We start from the raw sequence: 24,927 nt of genomic DNA on the forward strand, positions 1-24,927 counted from the left end.
CTGCCAGAAGACGCTATTACAAAGTCTGACTGCTATATACTATCTGCGCATGATCATCCCACATCCATCCAAGACCTGGGGAGCTCATCCTCCATATGTGGTCAGCGTCTCAGGGCACGATGCCGTCATGCGACATCAATAGGTAGTGTAGGGAAATACGAATAGATACCTACTCCAACGTAACCTACCTGTGCACACCATAATCTCTGCGCATCATTTCATGCGCCAATTTTCATTGACGGACCTCCATCTCTCAGATATCTGCTGCGCGTTCAATTCATTGTGTAGTCGGACACTTTGTCTCTATCCAAAGTACGAGGTAACCCGCGCCATGTCGTCTCCGAGCTCGCTGAAGCGAAAGCCCTAGCGCCCCCACCCACTATACCCCTCATATTGACATTCTCACGATAGCCTCCACAATCCCTTTTCCTCAGCCTCCTGTCTCTTCTTCATCCCCAGCACCAATGAGCCATATTACTATTCCATACATTACCTGGGCAACGCATTCAGGTGGGTCCAGTTTGATACGAACACTATTGCGTACGTAATAGCCCATCTCCCCCTCTCAATCTACCGACTTGTATCTTGTTACGCACCGCCTCATCATCCAATCATCGTCACGATGATTCCATTTCATCACCGACCTTGTCGGCGATATTCTCCGGGGATGTGGTCTAGAGGTATGATTTTCCTTTCGCAATAATTTGAGAATAGGAAAGGTCCGGGGTTCAATTCCCCGCGTCTCCATCTTTTTGCTCATTGCCATCTTTTTGCAATGTCATTAGGATGTCGGAGCTCAAGTTATGCTGTATGCGGTTTAGAAGAGCCGATGCGGTGAGAGATTATTATAAAAGGCTCAAAGGCATAACTGGGGAAACGACAATGAAAGGCTTCTGGTCCCTCGCGAGGCTGAGGTCTATAGTGGCCGTATATGACCTGTGATATTAGGCAGGTAGACTAGGTACCTAGTAAAGATCTGTCCCGCATTGTGGTGGCTGCAGCTGGTTTTTTAATCACTAGGACTTCTGACGGGCAATACATGAAGTGCAGATAAAAATACCCGGCCGCTGAGAACTGGCACGATAGTGTCGGAGCGGGACACCATAAACGGTCATTAATGCACCAATCAAGCTCGGTTTTGTTCGCGGCCGACATGCGTGATGATGGCGTGCTCGGCTTTCGGCCAGCTGAGGCTGAACATTCGAGAGAATACCTTGCTGTAGCCGAATATATATAAATCATTCACTGCCTGTGGAAGATAAGCGTTCAAAATTAAAAGATGTGATCTTCCAAGTTAGTATACCTACTCCGGAGCCTTGTGCTCGAACCACCCCATCGTTGCTGGTCGTGTGAGTTTACATGAAAGCCGCTTACTTGACTCATCTCAGTATGTCTCGGTCACCATCAGACGGGTATAATAGCCTTGTCGAGGCCATTCCAGCCCTGGCGTCTCTGAACCAAACTTTTTCAAATCTCTCGCCATATTTAGGAGGAAGAAACTTTACACGAGGCTGCTTGTTAGCCGTTAGTCAGTCACTACAAATTATAGACGGGCAAATCGCCTTCAAACAGCCCAGCTATTTCAATAAGAGTTACACAATCGCCGACATTGAGGACGCAGGAACTTATGGGTCTCTTTGCACAACAAACGGAACAGCTCCACGAGTGCTGGTTCCTTATCGGTGGTGTGCTGAACATTGCTCGGGCTGGGAGTTGTCGCATTACAACTCTCTGCAGCAATGGATTGGTCCCTTGGTGCAGTTCATCCTCCCGTGCCTGGCTTTCTGTCTGAGCATCCCCCGCGGCTGGAAGATTTCCCTTCCGCGCTGGATTTTCGAGTCTGATGAAGACAATATTGTTGCTTTCTTTGCCTATCCCGCCAAGTTCATCATCGCATTCATATTGGTATTTTTCGACACCATTATTTGGTTGTCTATATGTTTTGCATTTGCCGGTCCAATGTTCATGAGCGCCGTGTACGAATATATGCTCGACGGCATGATTCTCGATTTCCTTGTGCCAAGGAAGACTCCACAACCCAGCATACCTGCTGTCACCAGGGCAAGACTCCTCTTGGCTGCAGTTGTTGGAAACATCAAGTTGGAACCGAAAAGGGCCAATAGAGCCGCCACGCTCCCGGGTATGCGGACCAATTCCCCTACAGATGAGATCTGGGCGCACATCATGAGAATTGCAGAAGAACTTCTTCCTCGCCCACTGTCTTCCGGCCGCTCCCCGCCAGTTCAGAGTGAAAATCCACCATTACATAGTCGATCATTGTCTATGCCAGCAAATATTATTGAGGCAAGATCATCTATTTCACCCAGCTCCGTCTCCGATACACACAGGACCTCGTTACGACAACTCAATTCTGGACCGGCTCTAAAGTTGAAAGCATTATTGAATGCGCAATCAAGGTTTGATCACCCTACTATTGCCTGTGTTGATGATACCGCTGACACTTTCGCAGCTTTGGGACTGCAGTAGGGGCACCTGTGGTCTTTTTCATTGGCAGCTTTGTGTACAACATTGTCGAGGCCGAGACGCGGCTTGGCGATGGAGATACGGCTCACGCTCTTGCCTTTGGCATGTGGTGGATGACAATTTCTCACGTCGCCGTCATTGCTTCGGCCATGCTTGCCTCCAACAACCCCAGCGCACTACAGGGGCTCATTGGTAAGGCGCGTATAGGAAGAAGAGGGAGTAGCACCAGCAGTGCCGTCGTACCAAAAAGCCTCTGGGGGCGTTTGGCGCGCTGGATGAAGGAGATTGACATTTTGGAACGCGCATATGATGCGACGTATGAACCAATGTCCTTGTGGAAACGCGGCCCAAATAAACGCCTCTGGATAGACAAGACAATCGAGGCATTCGAAGATGAAAGAGACAGCACCAAACACATCCCAGTCAATGAGTTTCGAAATGCCTTCGAGGTCGGCTTAGTCACGCGAGTTGGCATCTGGGTCAATATTCTGATCATTCTTCTGGGTGCGCCTTGCGCACTCGCCTTTGCGACATCCTACACAACCCCAGTGGCTGGCCTCGGATGCCGTAGCTTGACGCACGTCATTTATTACTCCACCCAGGTTATCCAGATGATGCTTTGGACCTGGAATATAGATGTAACACGAAAGAATCCGAAATCTAGGGAGCTTCGGGTCTGCCGGGGTTTGCAAGGCGTCTTTGGCGTGGTTGCCGTTTTTGCGGCAATAGGTGGAACTATTATGCAAATTTTGGGCGTCTACCGGAATTGCATCTGTAAGGTACAGTACGAACCAGACATGAGCCATGGTATATACTTCCAACAAGAACTAACTGATCAAAGATGTCAGCATGGTCTTGGACAAATAAAGATCATCCCGATTCCACCGTGGGCAGTAAGTATAGTTGCCTCTTTACATCAATCTAGGCTTCCGAAGAAGACCGATTATTTTGGTTGAAGCTCAACAATATTTTCCTACCCATACTAATCAGTCTCTCCAGTGAGCTACATTACGCCCGATAGCGTACCAATGGCAGGAGTGTGGAAGATCACCGGCGCACTGGCAGCGGGTATACTGGGCTTGGTCTCTGCCCTTGCTTGGTGGCATCAGCGGCGATTGCGCAAGAAGTTCATTTTCGAAGCCGAAAGTTTGGAAAGGCTGGGGCCGATGTGAATTCTGTGGATAGTAATACCAAGAAAGTGAATCAGACAGATTCGGGACAGAGCAACTTCATTTATGTGTCGTGTCAATGACGAATTTAAGCATTCATTGAGAATCAAATGTTGCACACCATCATTGAAAGCATTCACTCGGGATTATGACCTTGTTGAAGGCTCAGATACTCTTGCTTCTCCAAGTTAAGTTACTAATGCCCAAAACACAATGACAATCGCAGGATTGTTCTGAATAGGCTCTTCTGGCTAGTATCCTTATCATCTATATAAAGGAAACTTGAAATTTAGGGCTTTTATTTTGCAATGAGTGTTAAATTCGTCCTCAGGTCTATTCTCGAAACAATCACGGGAAGCGGGATTATAACGACTAGTTACTTGAGGAGGAACTTAGAAACACAAACCGAAAAGTCTAGTCTCAATGTGCTGGTGGAACGTACCCCAGTACAACGATGGGTGTGCTGCAGGAAAGCCATCAACGACCAACTGTGGCATGAAAGGACTTTGTCCTGGAGTCATTCGGCGTATCATCGACCGTGGCCCATGCCAACAGCACTCGATTGAGGTTTAACCCGCTTCAGAAGGCGAATTAAATATTCTCAAGACTGGTGATGGATATTTGCGGGTTCTACGCCAGAGTCAATGTATTCATTACAAACTGTTTGAGAAGTCATGTGGTTGTGATTACCCCAAGAAGCTCGCCAACCTTGGTGAGAACGCCTGTCGTTTAATTAAACGAGTTTTGGGGTCTGGGTTAGAAAAGAATCAAATAAAAGAGGACATATCATTGTGTTCATCTATCACTTGGTGGCCTTATTCTTCCTACCCTCCCAAGCAAACGTCGGCAATAGGTGGCGCTCGGGAGGATCAGTTACTTAACCGGGACTACAATTATTCGTGTTTGAAAGAAAGTTATCGTGGACAAGTACACACAACTTCTCTTTTGTACCCCCTCCCTCCCTCTCTTTTTAATTGAAAAGAAGAAGAAAGGAAAGATGAAAAAAACTTTGACTCTCCCATTTGGCCTAACAAACAGCCCATTGCGGGATAGGTACCACACACTCACCGAGGCTCTGGCTTGATACAGATGCTTTCACTCGACGTGTTTACACATGGCCAACGGGTCTTGAATCGAATTCACAAGAGCAGGGGTTGTGAGCATATCTGCAAAAGGTGGTCGAATCATGCGCTGAAACGTGTTTTCGTGGCTTGGTTTTGCCGCCATGTAGGCATAATAATTGCACTTTTGCCAACACTGGCTGGGCAATGATGACGCCCGGCCACAAAGCACATCACTGACAACAACGCGTCACAATAAACCAATAGATTGGTATCTCTCCACTGCTTTTAGTTTGCAGTGGCCAAGGCTTTCAAGCAATATATATTGCTGTGCTTTAGCGTTCCCCTTCTCATTCTTTCCCCCTTCTTTATCCTGGTCTCACAGCAATTCACCTCACATTTCAGCCCCTTATTGAATGCTGCAACAGTCAGTAATACAGTTTCCTGTCTAGCTATCGAATACTTCAAGACATTAAAGATGTAAATCTCACAATAACAACAGCCCTTTCCAGCTATGGCTAACTTGAGTAAATACAGGTATGGACACATCCAAGAACATCGGAAGGTCACCAACAAAAATGGCGCGACGACCTTTGAAGGAGTAATCAACGTCAAGATCAGCGACTGTCGTAGCCGCACCTGTTCCACGTCTAGCCGTTACAGGCCCCCATACAAGGCCATCAAACCGGCGGGTTGTTGATTGCTACATAAGCCGACCCCCTTTGTGGCTACTCGGTAAAATGTTTCATTTGTCCTCACAAGCCAGAATGGTACAAACAGGAAGCATGCGTTGAGGATAAATATGTTTCTCAAGCACTTGTGAGACTTTCAAGAATTGGTTCGAGAGGATCAGGTTGCGTTGGCCTCTAGTCAAGACAATCTTCGATATAATCAAGTTTTGTTCGTCCCATGACAAGTTGACTGGCTTTGATCTTGGAAACGAATCATACTCGCACATGCTGCTTGGCACTGTCGGTTCATATGATACATGTATACATTCGCCTCAAGTTGTACCACATGTCATTAACGCTCCGAAGAAGATACATACCCCCAAGCTCGAAAACACCAAACTTGGCGTCTGCTAGAGGTGGCCACCTACATGCCTTAGGATGATAAAAGTCTTTCCAGTCTTGAGCAATTCAACAATTCGCATCCATACTTCGTTTTGTGAGATGCCAGCCTCGGAAGGCAGAACACCATATCATTATTACAATTTGGTGATGACATTGTTTCTACTGTCATTGTCTGCAATACAACTTTCGTCAGGTGAATTCCATACTCCGCTGTCCTTTTATTTTGAATATGCCAGGTTGCGCGTCAGGTGGTATGTCACTGAAAACAACCAATAAAAGTGTACACACCTAGGTTGACGCTTTTCTGTTCTTCTTCTCCGGTGCTTTACTTCAATGGTGGGCCCTCTGTATAACAAGGGATGATTTCAGCGTCCTCGTGGAGCTTAGCTCTTACATGGTATGCCTACCCTCAAAAGCTTACTTGGGCTTACCTCGGTATATCCGCACTGATAATGATGGGTTTCCCGAATTCAACTTTGGACGCCATTACCGAGCATGACGGCCCCCTCAAGAATCTCTCAGCTGCAACTACATTTGCATCCAAATGCAAAAGATTCCGAGCATCACGGTACCAGTAAGAAAACAAACATGTCCTCCATTAATCAAACAGAGCGCCCCAGCGTGGACAAGCCGTGGCTCCCTCTAGGACAAGACGGTTTCTCAAATGAGAAGACGGCAACGGCAACATGCTACTGCGGTAGTGTCCAGCTTGAATTTGTGAGTATCAACATTACCACTGGATGGAATGCGCCCCCGCTGATACCATCTTACACCCTGGATAAACAGCCAGTCGAGGGCGATGACATGGTCGACTCGTTCATTTGCAACTGCACCGACTGCCGCAAGATCACGGCCTCCGTCTTTGCCTCCAATCTCATCATCCGGGACCGAGGAATCAAGCATCTGCGCGGCCGGGACAAGCTCACCGAGTTTGGCCAAAACCGCACCATTGTCACGGGCAACACCATGACCAATTACTTTTGTTCCGTCTGCGGTACGCTCATGTATCGCATTAGCAGCGCCTCGCCGGATAAGAAAATCATGAGGCTCGGTACCGTGGACGACTTTAACCTGCACGAGACCAAGCTCAAGCCAAGGATTGAGCAGTTTTGCAAAGACCGGGTTGCTTGGTTTAGTGGCGGTGACGGCGTGAAGCAATATGACGGGAATTATTATGGCGGATCGTCCAAGAAGGCTTCTGTATAGTGATGGCCCTGGGCACGTGTTTCAAGATCAAAAGTCAATGAATTGCCATGGAAATATGGCTTCATGTACCAAGCCGACTTAGAACGAAGACGCCCTGGCCCCCGATCTATCGCGTCCCTTAGTTCCAAAACATACAAACACAGATGGACATGAAAAGTCAAAGACGCATTCGAGAAGCTCGTGTAGTCTAAGTCTCTCTTTCGTGCGCCTCCAGTCGCGACAGTTGATTGTAACGTATTTCTTACATTTTTGGGTAACAGTCAATTTCTTGCATTGGATACAGATCGAATGACCCAGCAACCTGCAAATGAAAGATGGAAATATTTTGGTCATATGTTACATGTCTCGCTATGATGTACAGACTTATTTATTCTCACATGGATGGCGGTGCCGGACACCATTGAACACGGTTGCATGCTCATTGCTGTCGATACAGAAGGGCAATGCCCATACCTCACCCGAGGTATAGCTCCTCGCTTCCGACCCGTGGGCCCCTTTCTATTACATCGCCAATTACGCCTGAGCCCGGGGCGCGGGCTTCTCCGTCGGAGGAGCTGCTCCACCAGCAGCAGCCTCGGCCTCGGCCTTCTTCCTGGCGTAATAGTCTCTGAACTTCTTTTGCTTGGCCGCTCTCTGCTCGTCGAGGGCCTCCTTCCTTCTAGCGATCTTGTCCTCGCGGTCTCTGCGCATCTCTAGCTGGATGGCCTTGACCGTTCTCCTTCTGTGTTTCATGGCGACTCTACGAGAACCCATCTTGCGCTTCTCGGTACGAATAAGGCTACCGAGACGCCAGTTCTCCTCGCGATAGGCGTAGCTGCCGTCCTTCTGGAGCTTGTAGATGCGCTCGTCACGCGGGTGCGGGTTGCGGCCGTAGCCCTGGCGGACGACCTGGTTCGGGATACCCGAGGCACTGATCTCGGGCTCGATCTTGGCTTCGGGGATGACGGAAGCCGTCATGTTGAGCTTGCGCTTGCGCATTGCGTGTGCGTGGTAAGGCAGCTTGTCCTCCTTGTTGAAGACAACGCCAATGTACTGGCGGTCGGGGTGCTTGGCCGGGTCCTTGTAGTATTTCACGTAGCCTGTCACCTTGGAGAAGAGGGTATGGTCGCGACCCATGCCGACGTTCTCGCCAGGGTGCCATTTCGTGCCGCGCTGCTTGAAGAGGATGTTGCCGGGAATCACATACGTGTCTGTTGTTTAGAGACATTAGCATCTTGAGCCACAACCGTCGCCTGAAGTAAACGACTCTCAAGGTTGGTGATACATACCACCAGTCTTCTTGGCACCCAAGTTCTTTGGGATCGTGCTCGAGTCTCGAATCCTGTAGGCTCCCTGACTCTTGACGGAGGCATACCTCCTACCCTCGACAGCCTGGTTCGTGTTTCCTATCCTCAGAGCGGCGAGTCCATCCTGCAATTGTCGAAGAGCAGCACCAGTCCTGGCTGCCGACGATCCACTAGAAGATGCGGCCACCAGCGGCCGGTGTAATTGAGCCAGCTGCATGTTGTGTTTGGTCTGGTGGAGGAACCGGCAATGATACGATGCTCTCACGGCGTGGAGCTCAGCATGGACTTTGCGAGCTCCGGGATCAAGACCGCGAAAATTTCGGCTTAGCTAATACAGCTGGGCCGATTTGGCGGAATGGAAAAAGCGGGTACTTGTCCTCAAGGTAGGTATCCTTGAGCTTGCAAGGCAGGGGGAAGGGGGCCGCTGTCCCGCTAAAGTGTCCACTAATGACAGCCGAAGGTGTTCCCTGGAGCAGTGGAAACTTGAAGTTGCCAGCAATGCTTCAAAACCACCACTGGACACCAGACTTACCGTGATATATCGGGTCATCACTATTGCGCCAACCTCGCCAGGCTGCACCGCTTTTACTGCAGAGAGTCACCAATCGGTTTTAAGCCATCATGAGGGCATATGCTACGATTCTAGTTGTCCTAGCGGCATTCTTGTCGACCGCCACGGCACAGTTTGGCTTCTTTGACCAGATGTTCGGTGGAGGAGGCCAGCAGCAGCGCCAACAACCACAGAACGTTCCGAGCGACTCGACTATTTACAGACAAAACTTTGAGTCATTCACTTGTGACAACTACTTGTGCCCTGATACTCTTGGTAAGTCTCCCAGCTGTATTAGCAGTACATGATTGAATTCCACATGGAACTACTAGCCAGCACTGCACTTTTTGTCTACTGGACCTGACACTAATATTCTCTTTGCCAGCTTGTGTACACTTCCCGCACCATTGCCCCTGCCCATTTCCTGCCAACGAGGATAAGATCGAGACCAGCGACGGTCACCGACTATGCGTATCCAAGGGCGGGTTCAAGACTGGAGAGGCGGCGCGCAAGGTCGAGCTGGCGAGGAAGGGTCTACTATAAAGTGATTGGTCCGAGCAAAGGATCTGTGGTAGCGGTTCATGCAGTGGTTACAGCAGGACAGCAAATTCAATCCGGTGTAGAATATCGTACAATACTCGCCAAACTCGGACAGCTAGCAGTGTACAAGATCCATCGGGTACGGTGCAACATGTAGAAGATTGACAAATCGGTCTTGTTTCACTAGCAAATATGGTATTTGGAAACTGTCTACCAACACATAACAAATGCGCATAAGCGACTGCCCAACAGCAAATAGCTGCGGGAGTCCTCCCTACGGCTTGACCTCTGCTGCGAGGCTAAAAATCAGACATGTTTGGCAAAGCCCACAGTGCCGCAAACATAAACCAAAAGTGCTGAGCTTGGTTGAAATCAATCTGTCATGCAAAACAGTCGCCATTCCGGTACTCCTGATATAAAGCGTTCTGCCGTAAACTCCTGGCCCTATGCAGCACTCCGTCAATGATATCCTTCTCCATGTTCAATTCGTTAAGCGTGAGCGTCAGCGCTGAATGGCCTAGGCCGAGGGAATCTTTGGTACGGGCGGGACCTGGTTTCGCTTGCCATCCACACCCTCCTCATCGTCATCCTCCATCTCCTCATCCACAACCTCGGGGTGTCCCAGCAGGCCGACGGCCTCGCTCATCTCGTAGTGCTTCTTCCTCAGCTGCTCAAAGCGCCGGTGCTTCTCGCGCTCCTCGGGCGACATGCCCAACATGTCTGCATCGGCATCGTGCAGTGGTGTGGCATCCTCGTCATTAACGTGCACCTTGCTCTTGCGACCTGTAGAAGAATGCTCGCTTTCGGGAATCTCCTCTTCGGGCTCACCAAGACTCAGGCCGGGAATCTCGGAGTGAGAGCTCTCAAACTCGTCATCGTCATCTTCCGAAGGCGAGTAGTGCTTGGCGTAAGGGGTCTTGGGCTCTGTGATTTTCATGGTCGAGGTGCGTTCCTGCTCGGTAAGGTAGAGGTTGGCTTCGTCCCACTTGAGGCGATTCTCGGCCGGGGCGTCGGGATCTTGATCCGCGGCCGAAGGAGTGCGGGAGGATTGGCGCCGCGAGCCAGCCGGTCTCGAGGCAGCGGATGAGGAGCGGCGATGTCCTGTGTTGACCTGAGTGTTCTGAAGTACGAGCTCCTTCTCAGTCATATCCTTCTCCTGAGTAGGCGACAGCGGAGGCGACTTCTGGAACGAGTTCTTCAGAATACCTGTGCAGAAAGTTTAGTCAAGTGTTTCACGCAGAGTGACCAAAGCTGCAGACAAACCTCTTGGGCGCTTAGCCGTAGGCGGCGGGGGAGAGTGAAGCTCAGCGGGAGGGTTGGTTTGGACTTCCATTTTGCTGTAAACCAGATGCCAACGTGTATTGCGGGTGCAGGTTACAGTTATAGAATGTTGACGCTGCAAAAGTGATGCGGGAGTTGTTGGATCAATTTCTAGTGGTGAAAAAGTGTCCAGAGGGGAATGTTGCCAAGTAGGGGACTTGAAAATGGACGATGACCGATTTGCGCAGGGCTCAAAAGTTGCTCCGGAACCCTGGAGTTAAAGGCCAATGATGAAGTCACGCCACAGCCGCGATAGAGTTCCAGGGGGGCGACGGTGGTTGCAGCGGGCTGGTGCGAGCTTGCAGTGGTGGGCGGCGGGGTCCTTCTGGGGAATGGTAAGTGATAGCGATACCGAAATCACTAGACACTGCCTCAAGTAGATACAGGTAACTCTTGTCTTATTTTCTGGTGACGAGTGACGTGTAGGATCAACTTGCGACGAGCTGGAGTGATCTGAAGGCACCGAGTCCTGTGACTTCTTTCTAGGAGAGGAATGCGGCGTGAACGATTTTACAGGAGGTCGGCTGTCGGCGCTGAAGAGTTGGGTGATGTGTGTGACTGGTGATCGGTAGCGAGACGTGGGAACCCGTGATTGAAGGGGGTATTATGGTCACTGTTTGAATCTCTTGATGGTGACACGACGGGATGCAGATCGACAAGAGCGTCTGCAATGTATGGAAGTCAAGAAACCTGTCAAATCTGAATAGCGAGCTTCCAAGTGTTTGGTTGGGTAGGAAGAGTTCTGATTAAATTCGAACGGACGGCAGATCGTAACCTAGTACTTTCCCGTTTATTATAGATGGCCAACATTGAATGGGCATCAACCTTGATGTCGCTGAACCGGTTTGTTCTTAGCGGGATGCGTCTACCACTAGAGTGCAGGCACATTGCCCACGCTACTTGCTTGTAGTAGTACGAGTACCAACCATCGACTTTGGAGGGGTTGGGAAGAAGACGATCATGGTCTGAATGCCACCCCGCCTTTTTTGCCCTCTATCTTCCCCCATCTTTCAAAATGTGCCTTTGAACCGAGTGTTACCAAGACAGCCCTGAAGATATGAAATGCAATACATACCTTGAGATCTACCTTGTTCCATTGATTCGTTCACGATGAGCATTCATGCAATTCTAGTCACATGATCATATCCATCACTCCACCACAGTCTCCCTATACTAATCCCATCAAATGTCTCTGTGTCTTGGAACACATACATGTACTACACACCCATTTGCCAGACATACAGACATGCTGATGAATCTATTATCAACAAGAGCAATTACTACACGATTTAATCTCCTGTACCAATCCACTTCCTTTCGCATGACACCAGCTCTTTCTTGCCCATTTCAGTCAGTTATATGTACATACAATTTAGCACCGCATTGCAAAACAAAGAAAGAATAACCTCAAATTCCTAGTGTGCATGCAGGGTTCTCGCTTGGGTATGGATTGACATCATCGAACAACCCCGTCCTCCGCATTTGACCATGCCGCAAACACACAAGCGCCCCCTCTCCTTCCCCTCCTCTTAACTCTTGTCCCCAGGAATGCAGAAATCTGATTCCCAAAAGAATACTTCGATAAATCATTCTGCTAAGCTAAAAGCCAGTGACCTCATTCTACATGTGGGAAGCCAATCATCGAGCTTGGGTTCGACGCGCGACTTTTGGGCCTCGGCATTTTGATCATATCGTTTGCTTTGATGTGTATTGTAGTCAGTCGTCGCGCCATGATGCGTACCATGGTTAGCTAAGTATCTACCTAGGTAAGCAACAATTAGCAAGTCGGAGATTTACACGATTTACATTGGGCTCCAGCGGCAAGAAATATGAGCGCGGCTATATGCGATTGGATTTCTATTGGAACACATATTGGCTGGGGTCTGCAGTGCAGATATGCTTTACGTATCCCAAGCCAAACCAGAACCAAACCATTTTTTTTTTTTCATGTCTGTATTGTGGCATCACGAATAGACTTTGCTCGGCTCATTTCTTGGTATCTCGACAACGATCTAAATACATATACATGGCGGGAACTGCGGCAGTGATGACGGCCCGAAGCCCTAAACTCACCGTCGTATTGTCGTATTGTCGTATGCCAGTCAGAGGCGATATGGCCCGTTGGCATTACTCGCAACGCTACTTCAGCTACTGCTTGTCTATTGCTCTAGCCTCCGCGATTTCATTCACCGCGCCCGTAGGACATGTAGACCCTGCGTTGTTCCTAAAGCTAATTACCTGATGCGGAGCTGGCCATCATGCACAATTCGACGTGAGGCGATCTGGTCAGCTTCCGCGAAAGCCAGAAAACACACCTACCATACGAACCCTTTCATGCTGTCCCCAGAGAATGATTGTTAAATGATAGTCCACGACTCATGTATATGTTCATACAAGGTGCACTTGAGCTTGATAGAGATGCTGAAAGATCAATTGATTGTAGTCGTTAGTTGCCATGGGGGAGACCGAGTAGTAATTATGGTATATAGATCAACGCTAATTATATATCACACACGCTCCTCGTTTTTACAGTTATGAGTACACGGTGTGGTCAATCCACTGGCCATGATTGAAGCCACCTCGACGAAAGTATCTGTACCAGGACTGCCGCAATGACAAAACATAGTCCGGGGATGGGGAAGACGCTGAGCAGCTTCACGTCGACTATTCGTCGTAGCCACCTTCATCCTTGACTTTAGTCTTCTTGGGCTTTTTATTATCGCCATCGGCCGCCTTCTTAACTTCCCGCTTCTTCGGACGAAGCCACTCCTCCATTCCGATCGGCCAATACACACGGCGATTCGGTCCGCCCATGCCAATCTCCCCCGGGGAAATCAGGGGAGGAGCAGCAACCTCGGACTCTTCGGGCTCGGCTTCATCATCCTCATCGGTCTCCTTTTTGCCCTTTGCCTTTCTCTTCTTTGGTGTCTTGGGCTTGGGCGGTGGCTTATTCTCGTCGTTTCGCTCATAGGGGACTATGTCGTTGAAGCTATCCCATCCCGGCAACTTATAAGTGCGCATCAACTCAAAGACAGCTTGTTCCTTGTCTTTGGCTTCTATCATGAGATCCATGTTGTCTGCACATGGCGGTAAGGCCATGACTCTAGGCCGATGCTTTCGGCGTTGCCGACCGGTGATGGCCTCGGGGCAAGGCTCACTGTAGTGCATCTTTTGTGTAATGCCTTTTCTGTCCCATGTCGCCTTGATCCGAGGGTACAGGTCCATGATATCCTTTGTACCTTCTCTGATCTTGGACTTGTCAAACATGATGTTGTGGTGATGGTAGTCGAGGACCATTGGAATATTCAACTCCTCGCAGATAGGTAGCAGGTCGTGAACAGTCCAGCAAACGTCATCGTTCTCGAGAACGAGTCTGGCCTTGATGCCTTCCGAGAGTGGTGCATAGTTATCACGGAATCTCTGGAGAGTCGCTTCTTTGTCGCCAAACATTCCTCCCATGTGGAGAATCATGACGGCATCCTTATTCTGCTGAGGTGGAAGCTTAAGAAGAGAGAGCATCTCGTCGTGATATTCGAGATCACGGATTGCGTTGCGGACAACCTCTTTGCGCGGAGAACCCAATTGGGTAAACTGTAAAACTTTAGCATCTGTCAAAAGAACGCCACACATGATAAGAAAAACCTACTTGACCAGGATGCGTGGTAAGTCTATGACCCAGTTCACCCGCAACCCTACCTGCTTCTGCAAGAGCATCAGCGGCAAAAGGCGCCAACTTGTACCCATATTCTCCATGGCTGGCAAAAGGAAACATTTCAGAACTGAGACGCATAAACTTTATGCCATACTTGTCGTTCCACCGCAACATTTTGACAATATCTCGCGCATTGGCAAGCCCGAGATTCTCTACATATCGTTGTCCTCTGGCAACATCTGCTGGTTGGTCCTTGTCAGGGCGGTTCTTGGTAGCATGCTCTGGTTGGGATGGATCCGACAGCGGATGACGATGCTCTAGAATAGATGCTATCCTGCAAGTACGCGAACTGAAGACGGGCGGATTCGAAAGCCGCAAATAAGTATTCAAACATGCCTACTTTCATGTCAGTGGTCTATCCTCCATTGTAGAAGACCAATTCCTTGTTGGGAAACTTACATATCCTAACCGTCCTTTCCATGGTAGCGGAAGGTAATCACTATTAACTGCAGGAGGTCGTGCCCCCTCTTCCTTCAAATCGCTGACATCTTCTGGGTCGACGCCTTGTCCCATCTCGCCCTCACCCACCGCGGCATCTTGTTCCAATTGAGGCACCTCTGGATCTACTCCATGCTTCTTGGCCTGTTCCTTGCGTCGAAACTCGAGTGTATCATCATCACTGAGGACACTTGAGGTTTGCCCCATGTCAGGCATGAACGCATTGCCTGCGTCGGTAGGGCTCCCATTAAACTTCTTATTCATGACCGCACTCGACTTGACTGCCAGCTTTTGACGTTTGGCGGATTTCCTAAATGCATCTTCCATTTCCTGAAGGTCATGCATGGCGCTGCTGACCTTGGCGCGGCCCGGTGGCTTGTCTTCTTTGACATCTTGATGTCCATTGACGGATTCTGTATTCTCCTTCTCGCCGATGGGGTACCCATCCATGCCACTCGATTTCCTCACATTGCGGCGCGACCTCCGGGGAGGTGGGTTGGCGAACCCAGGTGTAATCGGCGGCGAGTGTTCTTCGATGGTCGGGAGGTCCTGCTGCATCAAAGCCATGGTGGGCTTCTTGCGTTTTGGGGCCATCGTGACAAAGTGACAACGGTCGAGGGCCAGACTTGGGGGTAGAAATATAGGCTGAACACGTTCCGGAGCAAATGTAGCGGAGCGTAATCCTAGGTCAAACTTACACAAGCGAATGGCCGACCTCGAGTAAGTCGGCATACAATGTGTAACGGTGGATACTATGAATGGGTATGGAGATCGACCGGGGGGTAGGCGGGATCCAACCGCTGGGTAGGATTGTATAAGATGGGATCACGTGGGACTGAATGTATAGAATGATTGTGGCTCTGCTTGTCCGGTTTGTGAGATAAACGTGCAGTATGTGAGGACCTCTTGGGTGGGTGAATGGAGAATGGGCGTCTGTAGACTGTCTACTCTACCACAGTATCCCGACGTTTGTTGGGGGAGAAGGACCAGGGGACTCTGCAGGAGAATTACGGTTTGTAAGACAAGACCGGAGCGGAATGTCCTGGCCGGAGGCAAAGAAAAGGCTTGAGGATCGGGAGATCTGCAACAGCAAAATCATCTGTAGATGTCGAATGCAAACAGTGATGACGGAGTTGTCGTCATATCCCACATGAAAACAATACGGGCCGGGCACTTTGCTCCGTGTGTGTGTGTGTGTGTGTGTGTGTGTGCGATTGAATGATTTTGGGAGAATTTGGTCGTCACTTGTGTATTTCCTACGAGGATGCTATGATGAAACTAGGTCAGCTGTTGGCTAGAAGGATCTTAATATCAATTGCATCTCTGCCTGGAGAAACAAAGGCGCGCTTTGCGCCTTCGTTCATTGTTTATGACTGGCGGCTATTCATGGACGTCACCATATATTAGAGCTTGTCCACACGGTCGTGCCACAGTCGAGAAAGCAAAGGTGAGCTGTCGGGGAATTATGTCATAGCTCCTGGCAGCCACTAGCTAGCTCTGCGTTAGCGAGTCGCCATAATCAGGGCTCCCCCGATCGGCTCGATCTCGCGGCACCTTAGCAATGACCCATGCTAAAATACAGCCTAACAGTTGGTACGCCACAAACCCAGAGCGCAGATCCTCTGCCCTGCCAGTGTACGCCAAGTGGTACAACCTTATGGAGTTCGCTGGATATCGAACATTAGGTAGTGTATAGGGCGGGTTGGCGGGGTGTCGCGGTGTTACACTTTCGCCTCTTTTGTTCTGCATACTTCGAGCCGCCATTGTCATCGTCAACGTTCGTATTGGGGGAACAATTGAAATCTACATATGTCCCGCCCGCTGCCCCGTTATTCTCAACCCGCAAACTTTTCATACGAGGCAGAAAATCAAGAAGTGGTGAACATCATCTTCTAGCATGTCTGGCGAGTCTGGGATATCGCTACGCCCATTTGTTCATCAGAGCGGCAAAAAGGAAACGTCAATTCTACTACTGCCTGGCTGCTTTTCCTTCTCCTTACACTCTGTCAAGCATACTGGCATAACACAGTGGACCCCGATTCGATGCCATTCTGCAGTCTGTTGGGAAGGATTGACTACAACTGGGCTTCGTGGGCCTTGTGGATCTCCACAGATAAAATACATGACCACAACAGGAGGGTAATTTTCTTGAAAATTGGTTAGAAGAACGGCATGATCGGCATAGCAGATCGATACTCCGCCTCCCAGTTCGTCTCTCGTCTGTATGGTGACTCTTCGGCTGGCTCGATCTGTTGATAGTATGGCGTACGACAAACGGGGCAGTCGTATCTTTTCCTCAGAAACCACGAGGCCAGACATCGCGCATGATACATGTGCTGGCATCGTTTCAGCTTCAGCACGTCGTCGTCTATCGGTTGTGGCATCCACGATTTGGCACTCCCCTCTTTATCTTTTCTGTAATTGCACGCATCGCTCGAAAGTGAAGACACGTTCGTGGCCGAAGACACTTTGGAGGCTGTCATTGACAGCTCTGTGCCAGATTCAAGGTCCAGGCCTCGCTCTAGGTCGGCGTCTGTTTCCGGGCAGTAGAGCGATACTAGGCATATTGGACTTTATCCAGATGTCAACATGCGCCTCATTACGTCTACTGATTAGGCTGCCAGGATAGGTTACTCACCATTCCAATCCAACCGACTTGCGATTTTCACTCCGATGTCCCCTGTGGTCAGTCACTTGTTCAAGCTCGGTCAAAGCTCGCTGTAAAGATTTTGGAACCTTTTCGGTCTTGGGACTTGAATTTCGTCCAGAGATCCGATAAAATAAACTTCGGAGTTGAGCTCGAAAGAAACTGCTGATAGTCAGATACACCAGCTCCGAGAATCTGGTCAATGTACGTATTTGCTGTTACTCACAAAACCACCAGGGACGACAGCACAGAACCGCAAACGCAGGCAATTATTATCGCGTCTGTAGGGTGTCCCATGTTGCTATCTCGAGTCGCGCGTTCCTGACGTGAAGTTGTTGGACCCTGCCAGCGGTGATTCTAGAAATTTAAACCCTCCAAGACAAATCTGGGAGCTTCCCACATGACCTCTGGTATTGCGACACGGCTGACTGTCTTACCCTGACTGACGTGACGCTGGGTTCGTTGAATGGCCGTTGATCAGCAGGTGATGGTCAATATCTCAACTGTCAGTCGAGTGTTAAAAAAAATTATTATTCGGAGGTAATTGATCGGGATTGTTTGAAAACATTCAAAGTCTGGCCAAAAATAACGAGGATGACTTGGGAAATGGCTACACCGGCTCGAGGTCCTTCGAATACCATTAACTTCAGGAGAAGCCATCCATTTTAATTGAGTCTACCTAGTACTACTAGGTAGTCTATAATACCCAAATGACAGGTCAAATTGGGCAAGCCTTAACTGAATATGGTTTGTACTGCCTCGGCACTTGATCTTGTGCAGGCAAAAAAACGTTGATCAAGTAAGCGCCAACCAACAGCCGTCAGCGCTGTGTGTGTTGGAACGCAGGAAGATGTTTGCATGCATGAGTCGTGCTATTTTAAGTTACACGTTATTTTATAGAGGAGCCCAGCACCTTATCTCGCAATCGCATGGGGCACGATGCATGCTGGCACCAATTTAGACCTATCAACCAACCCAGGGACTTTCCGCAGTGTCGCCAAATTGGAAGGATTTTATCCACAGCGGTTGGAGTGAGACGCCGGCGTGGAACTTTGCTGTCCAAGATCTGCGGCTTGGCAAATCACCTCGTCGTCCCTTGCATGCCAAATCAGCCCTACCACACAAACCAGACATATCAGTGTGGGTGAGACATAACGCCCAAAAAAGTCCAAATTCTCACGTAACAACTCATCCTATGATGCTGTCTCTTTCTATCGCGACGTCTTCTTTCGTTTTGCCGATGGCTCAGCCGACTTATCTGATTCGTTCAGCTCTGCCAACCTTCTCTCGGCGAGTTGAATGGCTTCTTGGAGAATATTCTTCTCGCCAACACGCACAACCGTGGCCATTTTTTTCCGATGTGCCGACTTGATGGCCTCTGAAGAGACATTGGCACCTGAAGCTAGTGCTGTACTGGTCCAATTATCTGCCTCCTGGGCAATGGCAATGTCCTGAGATTCGTTTGTGGGGTATTGCGCGAGACGCAGCTGCAATGCGCGATGTATGGCCGTGATTGAAATCTCATCGCGCTTGCGCTTGTCTGGGATGGCTTCAGGCGTTGTCTTTCTCACAGCCTTCAGCAGTGTTGCGATCTGTTCCTGAAGATCTTCAGGCAGGTGTCTAAAATCCTTCTCGCCATGGAGCCGACCCTGCGAATCTGGACCTTCCATGTCCCTGTCTAGTACGAAGACGTCTTCAATTTCCTCGTCTTCCAAGTCATTAATCTGTAAAGACGTCAGTCATCAAAGAGATTCAAACTCTACAAGTGCTGCCGGGAGCTTACCGCCTTGCCCCAGACCTTCTCATCCAATCTCAACTGCTCTTTCAATGCAGAGAGCACCATATCCCAAGGTAGTTCTACAACGTCGTGCCGCATGTGCTTCTCGGTCACATAGCCGTAACGTCTGAGCAGATCTCCATTGGACAGCGGGCCGTAGTAGTTGTAGATCTCTTCTCCAGCTGCTATGGGCCGTAAAGACGTCACTGTGAGGCTTCCTTCCTCGTGATTCACATGTGCCTGAAGCATGTCAATGATCCGTTGCGAGAAACTTGTCACTGGACATATCTTACGTTGAATTCGGCATCAGCGTTGAGTATGTCGGCCATGGGTACCATGCCCATCATTAGCTGCCCCTCCTTGTCTTCCATCCATTCGTCCTCATCCTCGGGTTCCGGCTCGTCTTCATCATTCTCAAGGTCAAAAGCATACGCCATGATTGTGCTGCCCATTCGGTGTGCCAATGCGATGAGCTCGTCTTCGCTCAACCTTTGAGCGCCCTGAGGATAGAATACATCGGCGTGCTCTTGAACTGCAGGCAACACCTTGACGCGGAACATGTTTTCTGCTTCATCCTTGCCAATCTTGGAGGCAATGGCGCTTGCTTGAAGTTCCTCGAGCTCCTTGTCGGTCCAAAACATGAGAGTTTCGAACTCCTCGGGCAGTACGTCAAAGTATGGCTTCCATTTTGACTGTTCGCCTTGCAGGTACTCATAGACCATGACAAGGATCAGCGACACCCAAGAGTCAGGCGGTCCTGTAGCGTCGCCGTCCTCGTCGGCCTCATTGTCGGTATCCTCCAAACCGGCTGTGGAATCCTCAAAGATCTGAGGAACTCTCTTGGGCAGATCTGAAGTCAGAGTATTGATGATGGCATCTCTGGGAATAGTAAAGAGAACCGTTTCTTCTGGAATATCTGCCGTAGCAACTAGTGTAATCTATATTAGCTGGAGTTGTAATAATTTTGGAATGCCGAATTGAGGTGTCTTACTGATTCCTCTGCCGCGGTTGCTTTGGCGCAAATCTTGAATCTGAATATCCGAGTGGAAAGTCGTTCCTGGGAGTCCCTTGAACCAATTGAGGAACGACTCTGTCCTGGAAGCAAATGAGTCTGCCATGGCCGCGACGATCCAAGCTGCAGTTCAATGTCACGTCGGGCTCCTTGTTGTTTTTTCTTGTCACCAATGGTGAATTAACTGTGAACTTCTTACATGAATTTGAGTTCACTGAAAAACTATTCCAGCAGCGGCTGAGCGCCAATCGGCGGGACCCACCCAAGCTGCTAAGTTCAGCTCGGCGCTCACCGACGTGGTCCTTTGGGCCCAGTTGTCATCTGACCAAATGGCGTCTCTAAGCAAAAGAAACGAGTACTAGAAATAAAAATAAAAAATCTCCGATTGGATCAGCCACTTACCAAAAGAGCATTCAACATATATCATGACCATAAATCACTATCGCAGGATTATCGTCTTTGAAATTTTCAGGTTGCGTATAACGATCTCTGCTTCCCCCATGTGGGACACGTGATGCCCCCAAAACCACCAATGGTAGGCAATGGATGAGACCCACATTGTTACTCAGTTCCAAGCCTTTTGTATCTTGTGGGCTTCATCTCGAGATCTGAGGGTGTATTGTGGATATTTGATATATATGATTCACTCGTTTATGTTGATGTGGGAAATGGTTTTAAATGTCACGCACCAGATCGTCCACGTCTAATGAGCTCGTAAGCCAAGTCATACTCTCGAGTCTCATCTACACAAGACCGCCAAAGCCTCCGCTGCGAATCTTCTGCAACCCGAATTAGTAGGTTTTTTTTTTTTTTTGGTTGAATCTCGCTACGTGGTGAAGAAGGCAAATTCCAACGCCGTTTCAGTCTCAGGGAATGAATCACTGAACCTTGAAAATCTTGTGGTCCGGTCAAAGCAGGCTCTTGCCGCAAGTAAGTGTTTTCAAGTTGTCAACCTGATCCTCCTCACAACCAACATTCCTTGCCACAGTTTGAGCCAATGATTGCTGCTCACAAAAAAGCGTTATACCATCTACATGTCCAGATTGCGAGTCGGTCGCTGGCTCGGGGACTACAGTTGTGGAAATATCCGCTTCTTCATTGTCGGTATCTTTCTTCATCAACCCTCCAGTTGTTCATTCTAGGATGCTTGAGATCCGAAATATCCAGACACCCAAGTATCTTGTCTTGGGCTTGGACAGTTGGAGTCCTGCGGGTACCGTGAACCCACCGGCCACCCCTCCCAGCTTCTCGTGGGCAAGTCGCTGTGGTTGAAGCACGTTATTTGTCGACCACTCTAGTAGAGAATAGGGATTGCCCTTTCGCATACTGTTAACTAGCTTTGTAATCGACTCAAATCTCTTGTGTAGTCTCTAATATCTCACGGTAGTTTCTCCCCCTTGCGCGTGGCCTGCCCGACCTGGGATTGGGTCTTATCCTCTGCATACCTCTGATAGGCCTTGACATATAAATCCTCTTCGCTCCATGTATCTCTCACGCTTTGTCTTTCAGAAATCGCATTATACCACTTTTTCCATCTGTCCCAGAGAGCAGCATCTTCATTGGCCTTATCTGCAGAGATGGCGAGTCCTCCGGGCTTGTAATGGTCGAGCAGGAAGAGGCGCTTAGCCCATGGCGCCAGCATCACGTCCACCATGCTGAACCTGTGGCCCAGGAACCATGGTCCACTATCATCCATCTCCTTGACAAGTATCTTGATCTGGCCCAGAAAGTCGGAACGTGCCTGTTCAATCGTATACTCTTTCTCTGGGGTATGCTGAATGAACTTGTAAAAGCCCGGAATAACCTTGTTGCTGATGTGATCAATCCAGAGCTTACACCGAGCCTTTTGGTAGGTGTTCTCCGGATACAAGTCAGGCCCGTTATTTGTTGGGTCGGCAAATTCTTCATTCAAGTAATCGCAAATGATGGTGCTCTCATACAGGGGCTTCAACACTTTGCCCTGGCCGTCCATGGGTACTGCCAAGGTTGGCACCAGACCGCGCGGATTCAGGTCCAGAAACTCGCGCTCCTTTTTGTAAGGGTTGATCTCAACATATTGATATGGTACTTTTTTCTCCTCCAGCACCATCCAACTTCGCTGAACAAAGGGACAGAACCACCCGGCGTACAGCTTCAGTGGATGTTCGCTGCTGTGGTTGGCGACAGTCTCGGCGGCGACCCCGCTGGCGTAGGCATGTAGTCCAGTATCAACCTGGGCCATTTTTGCAAGTCGGACTGGTTTTAGCATCAACGCAGTGAATGATTCTAGTGATATAAAGAAATGTCTTAGCTTTTTGGTATGTTGCTGTCGATTTCGTTGCGATGTGCAATTGTTGAGCTGGCAATGACATCATTGTTGCTTCGGCATTGCAGCCACCAATCAAACACTGCAGTTCAATGCCCCTCCCAGAGTCACATATGTTGTGTCCCACTACAAAATACCGACGGTAAAGCCGATGTGATACTATTGATTGTACACTACGATTAAATTTTCCGTTATACATTCTATTCTTGCGGTCCTACCTCGATGATGGATACTCTGACAAAAGGTGCAGGACCAAAGGCATCAGTACCTTGCGAGTCTAGAGCTCACCCGCTCCCCTCCTCTCTGGGAGTAACTATCACGAAGAATCCAAGTATCTCGAGAGCAGTTTGATTCGAGGTCTTCCGATGCTACCCTTGTTAGATACAGACTGGTGTATTTTGCCAACACATTTGGATCTGTTGGAGAGTCTGGTTGTTGACTCCACCGCTTGTAGTAGGTAGGAGGTGGCAATGCAACAGCCGAGTCCTGGAACTTGGAAGTTGGTATCATCAATGGTGATTCTCGTACTTCCCAATAATCGCTAGAGCGGAAGGATGGTATTGCAGACATGGCAAACGATGCGGTCTTGGTGGTTCCGCTGAATCTAGGCGGTATGTTGTGCACCGACATACTCGGACGGCCATGCTCATTCTTCTCTTCATGTTGCACAACTATGGTAGTCGCCTGTATGGAGCTCCCGTTCTTGACAGCATCAGGATGGTTGCAGGGCACACTTGATCGGGAGGTGATCCTACTGACCCATGGGTCGAATGCTGGAAGGCTTCCGATCAGGATCGTCAGAAGCAGCTGAATCGTGGACCAGACCACAAGATCGACGCTATCCCCTGTGTTTCTCAGTATACCTCTCAACTCATGCCGATGGCTGTGTACCTACAGGTTGAATCATATGTTGTTGAAACCTTGAGCAGATTCTTCAGCCCCATTGCGCTGGCCAGCATGGCACTAGTCTGTTAATTACTATCATGTCATCATAGGCTCAATGGAGCAGACTTACGAAATTGCCATGGCAAAAACTGCAGATAAAAACACCCGCTGGTGGCGCGTCATCTTGAGCTTGTGCAACTCGACCGTAGAGATGCATATCAAGAAGACATCTTCGGCCATCCCAATGCCTGCATCAACAAACCCTACAGTCATGATGTTCAAACATTTACTCGGGACACGCAGATCCCAGATAGAATGCAATGGCCAACACTGAAACATCACGACAAGCATGAACACAAGTCCGTGGCCAAGTACGAGAATGATAAATCCCTTAAGGGTCGAGCGAATCCAGCGCGTCGGAAAGAGTCGAATGAACAAGCAAGCAAGAGAAACCTTGGAAATCATGTGAGACGCCAGATACAGAAGTTGCACAATGTAAGAAAACTAGAGAGCAGATATTAACACACTTCAAATGATCACCAACTGGTGGTCGCACTTACTTGCGAAAGTGCAATGTCAGAACTGCTTCTAACATTCCAGTTGTGCTGCCCAAGACCTACTCTGGAACCTGTTTCGTCCGGTCAGCCATTCCCGCGCGTCAAGGAGGTGCCTTTGGAATCGACTTACTGATATATAGGATGGTAACGAATGCGGCAAGTAGTATCTGTCCCTCATTGGCACCATTAGCTTACATTGTTCTTGAACCTTCGTTGATAGTTGCATGCTCTCTTTACCATGCCCAGAAGTGCGGTCCAATCATCCACCCACAGCTTTTTCATGCTTTGAAGTCTTGTAGCGCATCGTGCAAGTACAATCGGAACCGAAAGAGCCAGAGTGACGAAAAAGAGGATTTGAATATCAGTGACCCTTGATGGTTTCGGGTACGTTACGCACAGTGCATCTCCAGCACTGGTGGCTACTGAAGCACATCTAGTTAGCCATGACTGCGAATCGGCACGACGGAAAATCGAGACACTTACAGGACTGGTCAGTGAGTCCGCATAACCTTTGAATGCAAATAGATAGATTAGATAATAATGTCATGTCCTGGCAGATACAGTCGCTCATTTCCGCATCATTTGTCGTGGGACATTTCGCAATTTCAAGATTTTCGGTCATGCATTGCACCTAGACTTTGCGGTCAGATCCTGTACCAATCATCGAGTGTAGGATAATCATTCGTTTTCTTACAGCACAACTCGGCAACAGAGCCATAAAGTCTGACATTGTTGTTGTTGTTGTTGTTGTTGTTGTTCTGGAAATACATGCAAGTACTTTCGGCAGATAGCCACGGGTGAGCCAGAAAAAGGTACATTCAAGAAAATAAAGTGATGCAAAAAATGAAAGAGACAGCTGAAAGCAGGCAGCCTTAGAAAAGATTTTGTGAATGAGTGACGGGCAA

At 49.0% G+C, this 24,927-nt stretch overlaps 9 protein-coding genes across 9 annotated transcripts; 3 read left to right on the forward strand and 6 right to left on the reverse strand.

Moving 5' to 3' along the window:
- Window positions 1-1,389: 1,389 nt before the first annotated feature.
- Window positions 1,390-3,656, forward strand: PFICI_04117 (uncharacterized protein; the record flags this gene model as incomplete). The annotated part of the gene is made up of 4 exons (XM_007832698.1): window positions 1,390-2,417; window positions 2,471-3,258; window positions 3,333-3,377; window positions 3,484-3,656. 4 exons carry the CDS (start codon window positions 1,390-1,392, stop codon window positions 3,654-3,656), a joined length of 2,034 nt encoding a protein of 677 aa, XP_007830889.1.
- A 2,719-nt stretch (window positions 3,657-6,375) lies between these two features.
- Window positions 6,376-6,993, forward strand: PFICI_04118 (uncharacterized protein; the record flags this gene model as incomplete). Its single annotated transcript, XM_007832699.1, has 1 exon — window positions 6,376-6,993. One exon carries the CDS (start codon window positions 6,376-6,378, stop codon window positions 6,991-6,993), a length of 618 nt encoding a protein of 205 aa, XP_007830890.1.
- Window positions 6,994-7,506: 513 nt separating this feature from the next.
- On the reverse strand, window positions 7,507-8,496 carry PFICI_04119 (uncharacterized protein; the record flags this gene model as incomplete). The annotated part of the gene is made up of 2 exons (XM_007832700.1): window positions 7,507-8,183; window positions 8,262-8,496. 2 exons carry the CDS (start codon window positions 8,494-8,496, stop codon window positions 7,507-7,509), a joined length of 912 nt encoding a protein of 303 aa, XP_007830891.1.
- A 404-nt stretch (window positions 8,497-8,900) lies between these two features.
- On the forward strand, window positions 8,901-9,372 carry PFICI_04120 (Long chronological lifespan protein 2; the record flags this gene model as incomplete). Its single annotated transcript, XM_007832701.1, has 2 exons — window positions 8,901-9,105; window positions 9,215-9,372. The coding sequence occupies 2 exons, from the start codon at window positions 8,901-8,903 to the stop codon at window positions 9,370-9,372; spliced, it is 363 nt and encodes a 120-aa protein (XP_007830892.1).
- Window positions 9,373-9,886: 514 nt separating this feature from the next.
- Window positions 9,887-10,702, reverse strand: PFICI_04121 (uncharacterized protein; the record flags this gene model as incomplete). The annotated part of the gene is made up of 2 exons (XM_007832702.1): window positions 9,887-10,575; window positions 10,633-10,702. The coding sequence occupies 2 exons, from the start codon at window positions 10,700-10,702 to the stop codon at window positions 9,887-9,889; spliced, it is 759 nt and encodes a 252-aa protein (XP_007830893.1).
- A 2,651-nt stretch (window positions 10,703-13,353) lies between these two features.
- Window positions 13,354-15,433, reverse strand: PFICI_04122 (uncharacterized protein; the record flags this gene model as incomplete). Its single annotated transcript, XM_007832703.1, has 3 exons — window positions 13,354-14,280; window positions 14,336-14,737; window positions 14,801-15,433. The coding sequence occupies 3 exons, from the start codon at window positions 15,431-15,433 to the stop codon at window positions 13,354-13,356; spliced, it is 1,962 nt and encodes a 653-aa protein (XP_007830894.1).
- A 3,264-nt stretch (window positions 15,434-18,697) lies between these two features.
- PFICI_04123 (uncharacterized protein) lies at window positions 18,698-20,381 on the reverse strand (the record flags this gene model as incomplete). Its single annotated transcript, XM_007832704.1, has 4 exons — window positions 18,698-19,210; window positions 19,270-19,503; window positions 19,557-20,191; window positions 20,255-20,381. 4 exons carry the CDS (start codon window positions 20,379-20,381, stop codon window positions 18,698-18,700), a joined length of 1,509 nt encoding a protein of 502 aa, XP_007830895.1.
- A 1,272-nt stretch (window positions 20,382-21,653) lies between these two features.
- Window positions 21,654-22,496, reverse strand: PFICI_04124 (uncharacterized protein; the record flags this gene model as incomplete). Its single annotated transcript, XM_007832705.1, has 1 exon — window positions 21,654-22,496. One exon carries the CDS (start codon window positions 22,494-22,496, stop codon window positions 21,654-21,656), a length of 843 nt encoding a protein of 280 aa, XP_007830896.1.
- A 345-nt stretch (window positions 22,497-22,841) lies between these two features.
- On the reverse strand, window positions 22,842-23,738 carry PFICI_04125 (uncharacterized protein; the record flags this gene model as incomplete). Its single annotated transcript, XM_007832706.1, has 3 exons — window positions 22,842-23,425; window positions 23,476-23,543; window positions 23,596-23,738. 3 exons carry the CDS (start codon window positions 23,736-23,738, stop codon window positions 22,842-22,844), a joined length of 795 nt encoding a protein of 264 aa, XP_007830897.1.
- Window positions 23,739-24,927: the final 1,189 nt, after the last annotated feature.

The sequence above is a fragment of the Pestalotiopsis fici genome, assembly GCF_000516985.1.
Source record: "Pestalotiopsis fici W106-1 unplaced genomic scaffold PFICI_Scf_2, whole genome shotgun sequence".
Classification (NCBI taxonomy): Eukaryota; Fungi; Ascomycota; class Sordariomycetes; order Amphisphaeriales; family Sporocadaceae; genus Pestalotiopsis; species Pestalotiopsis fici.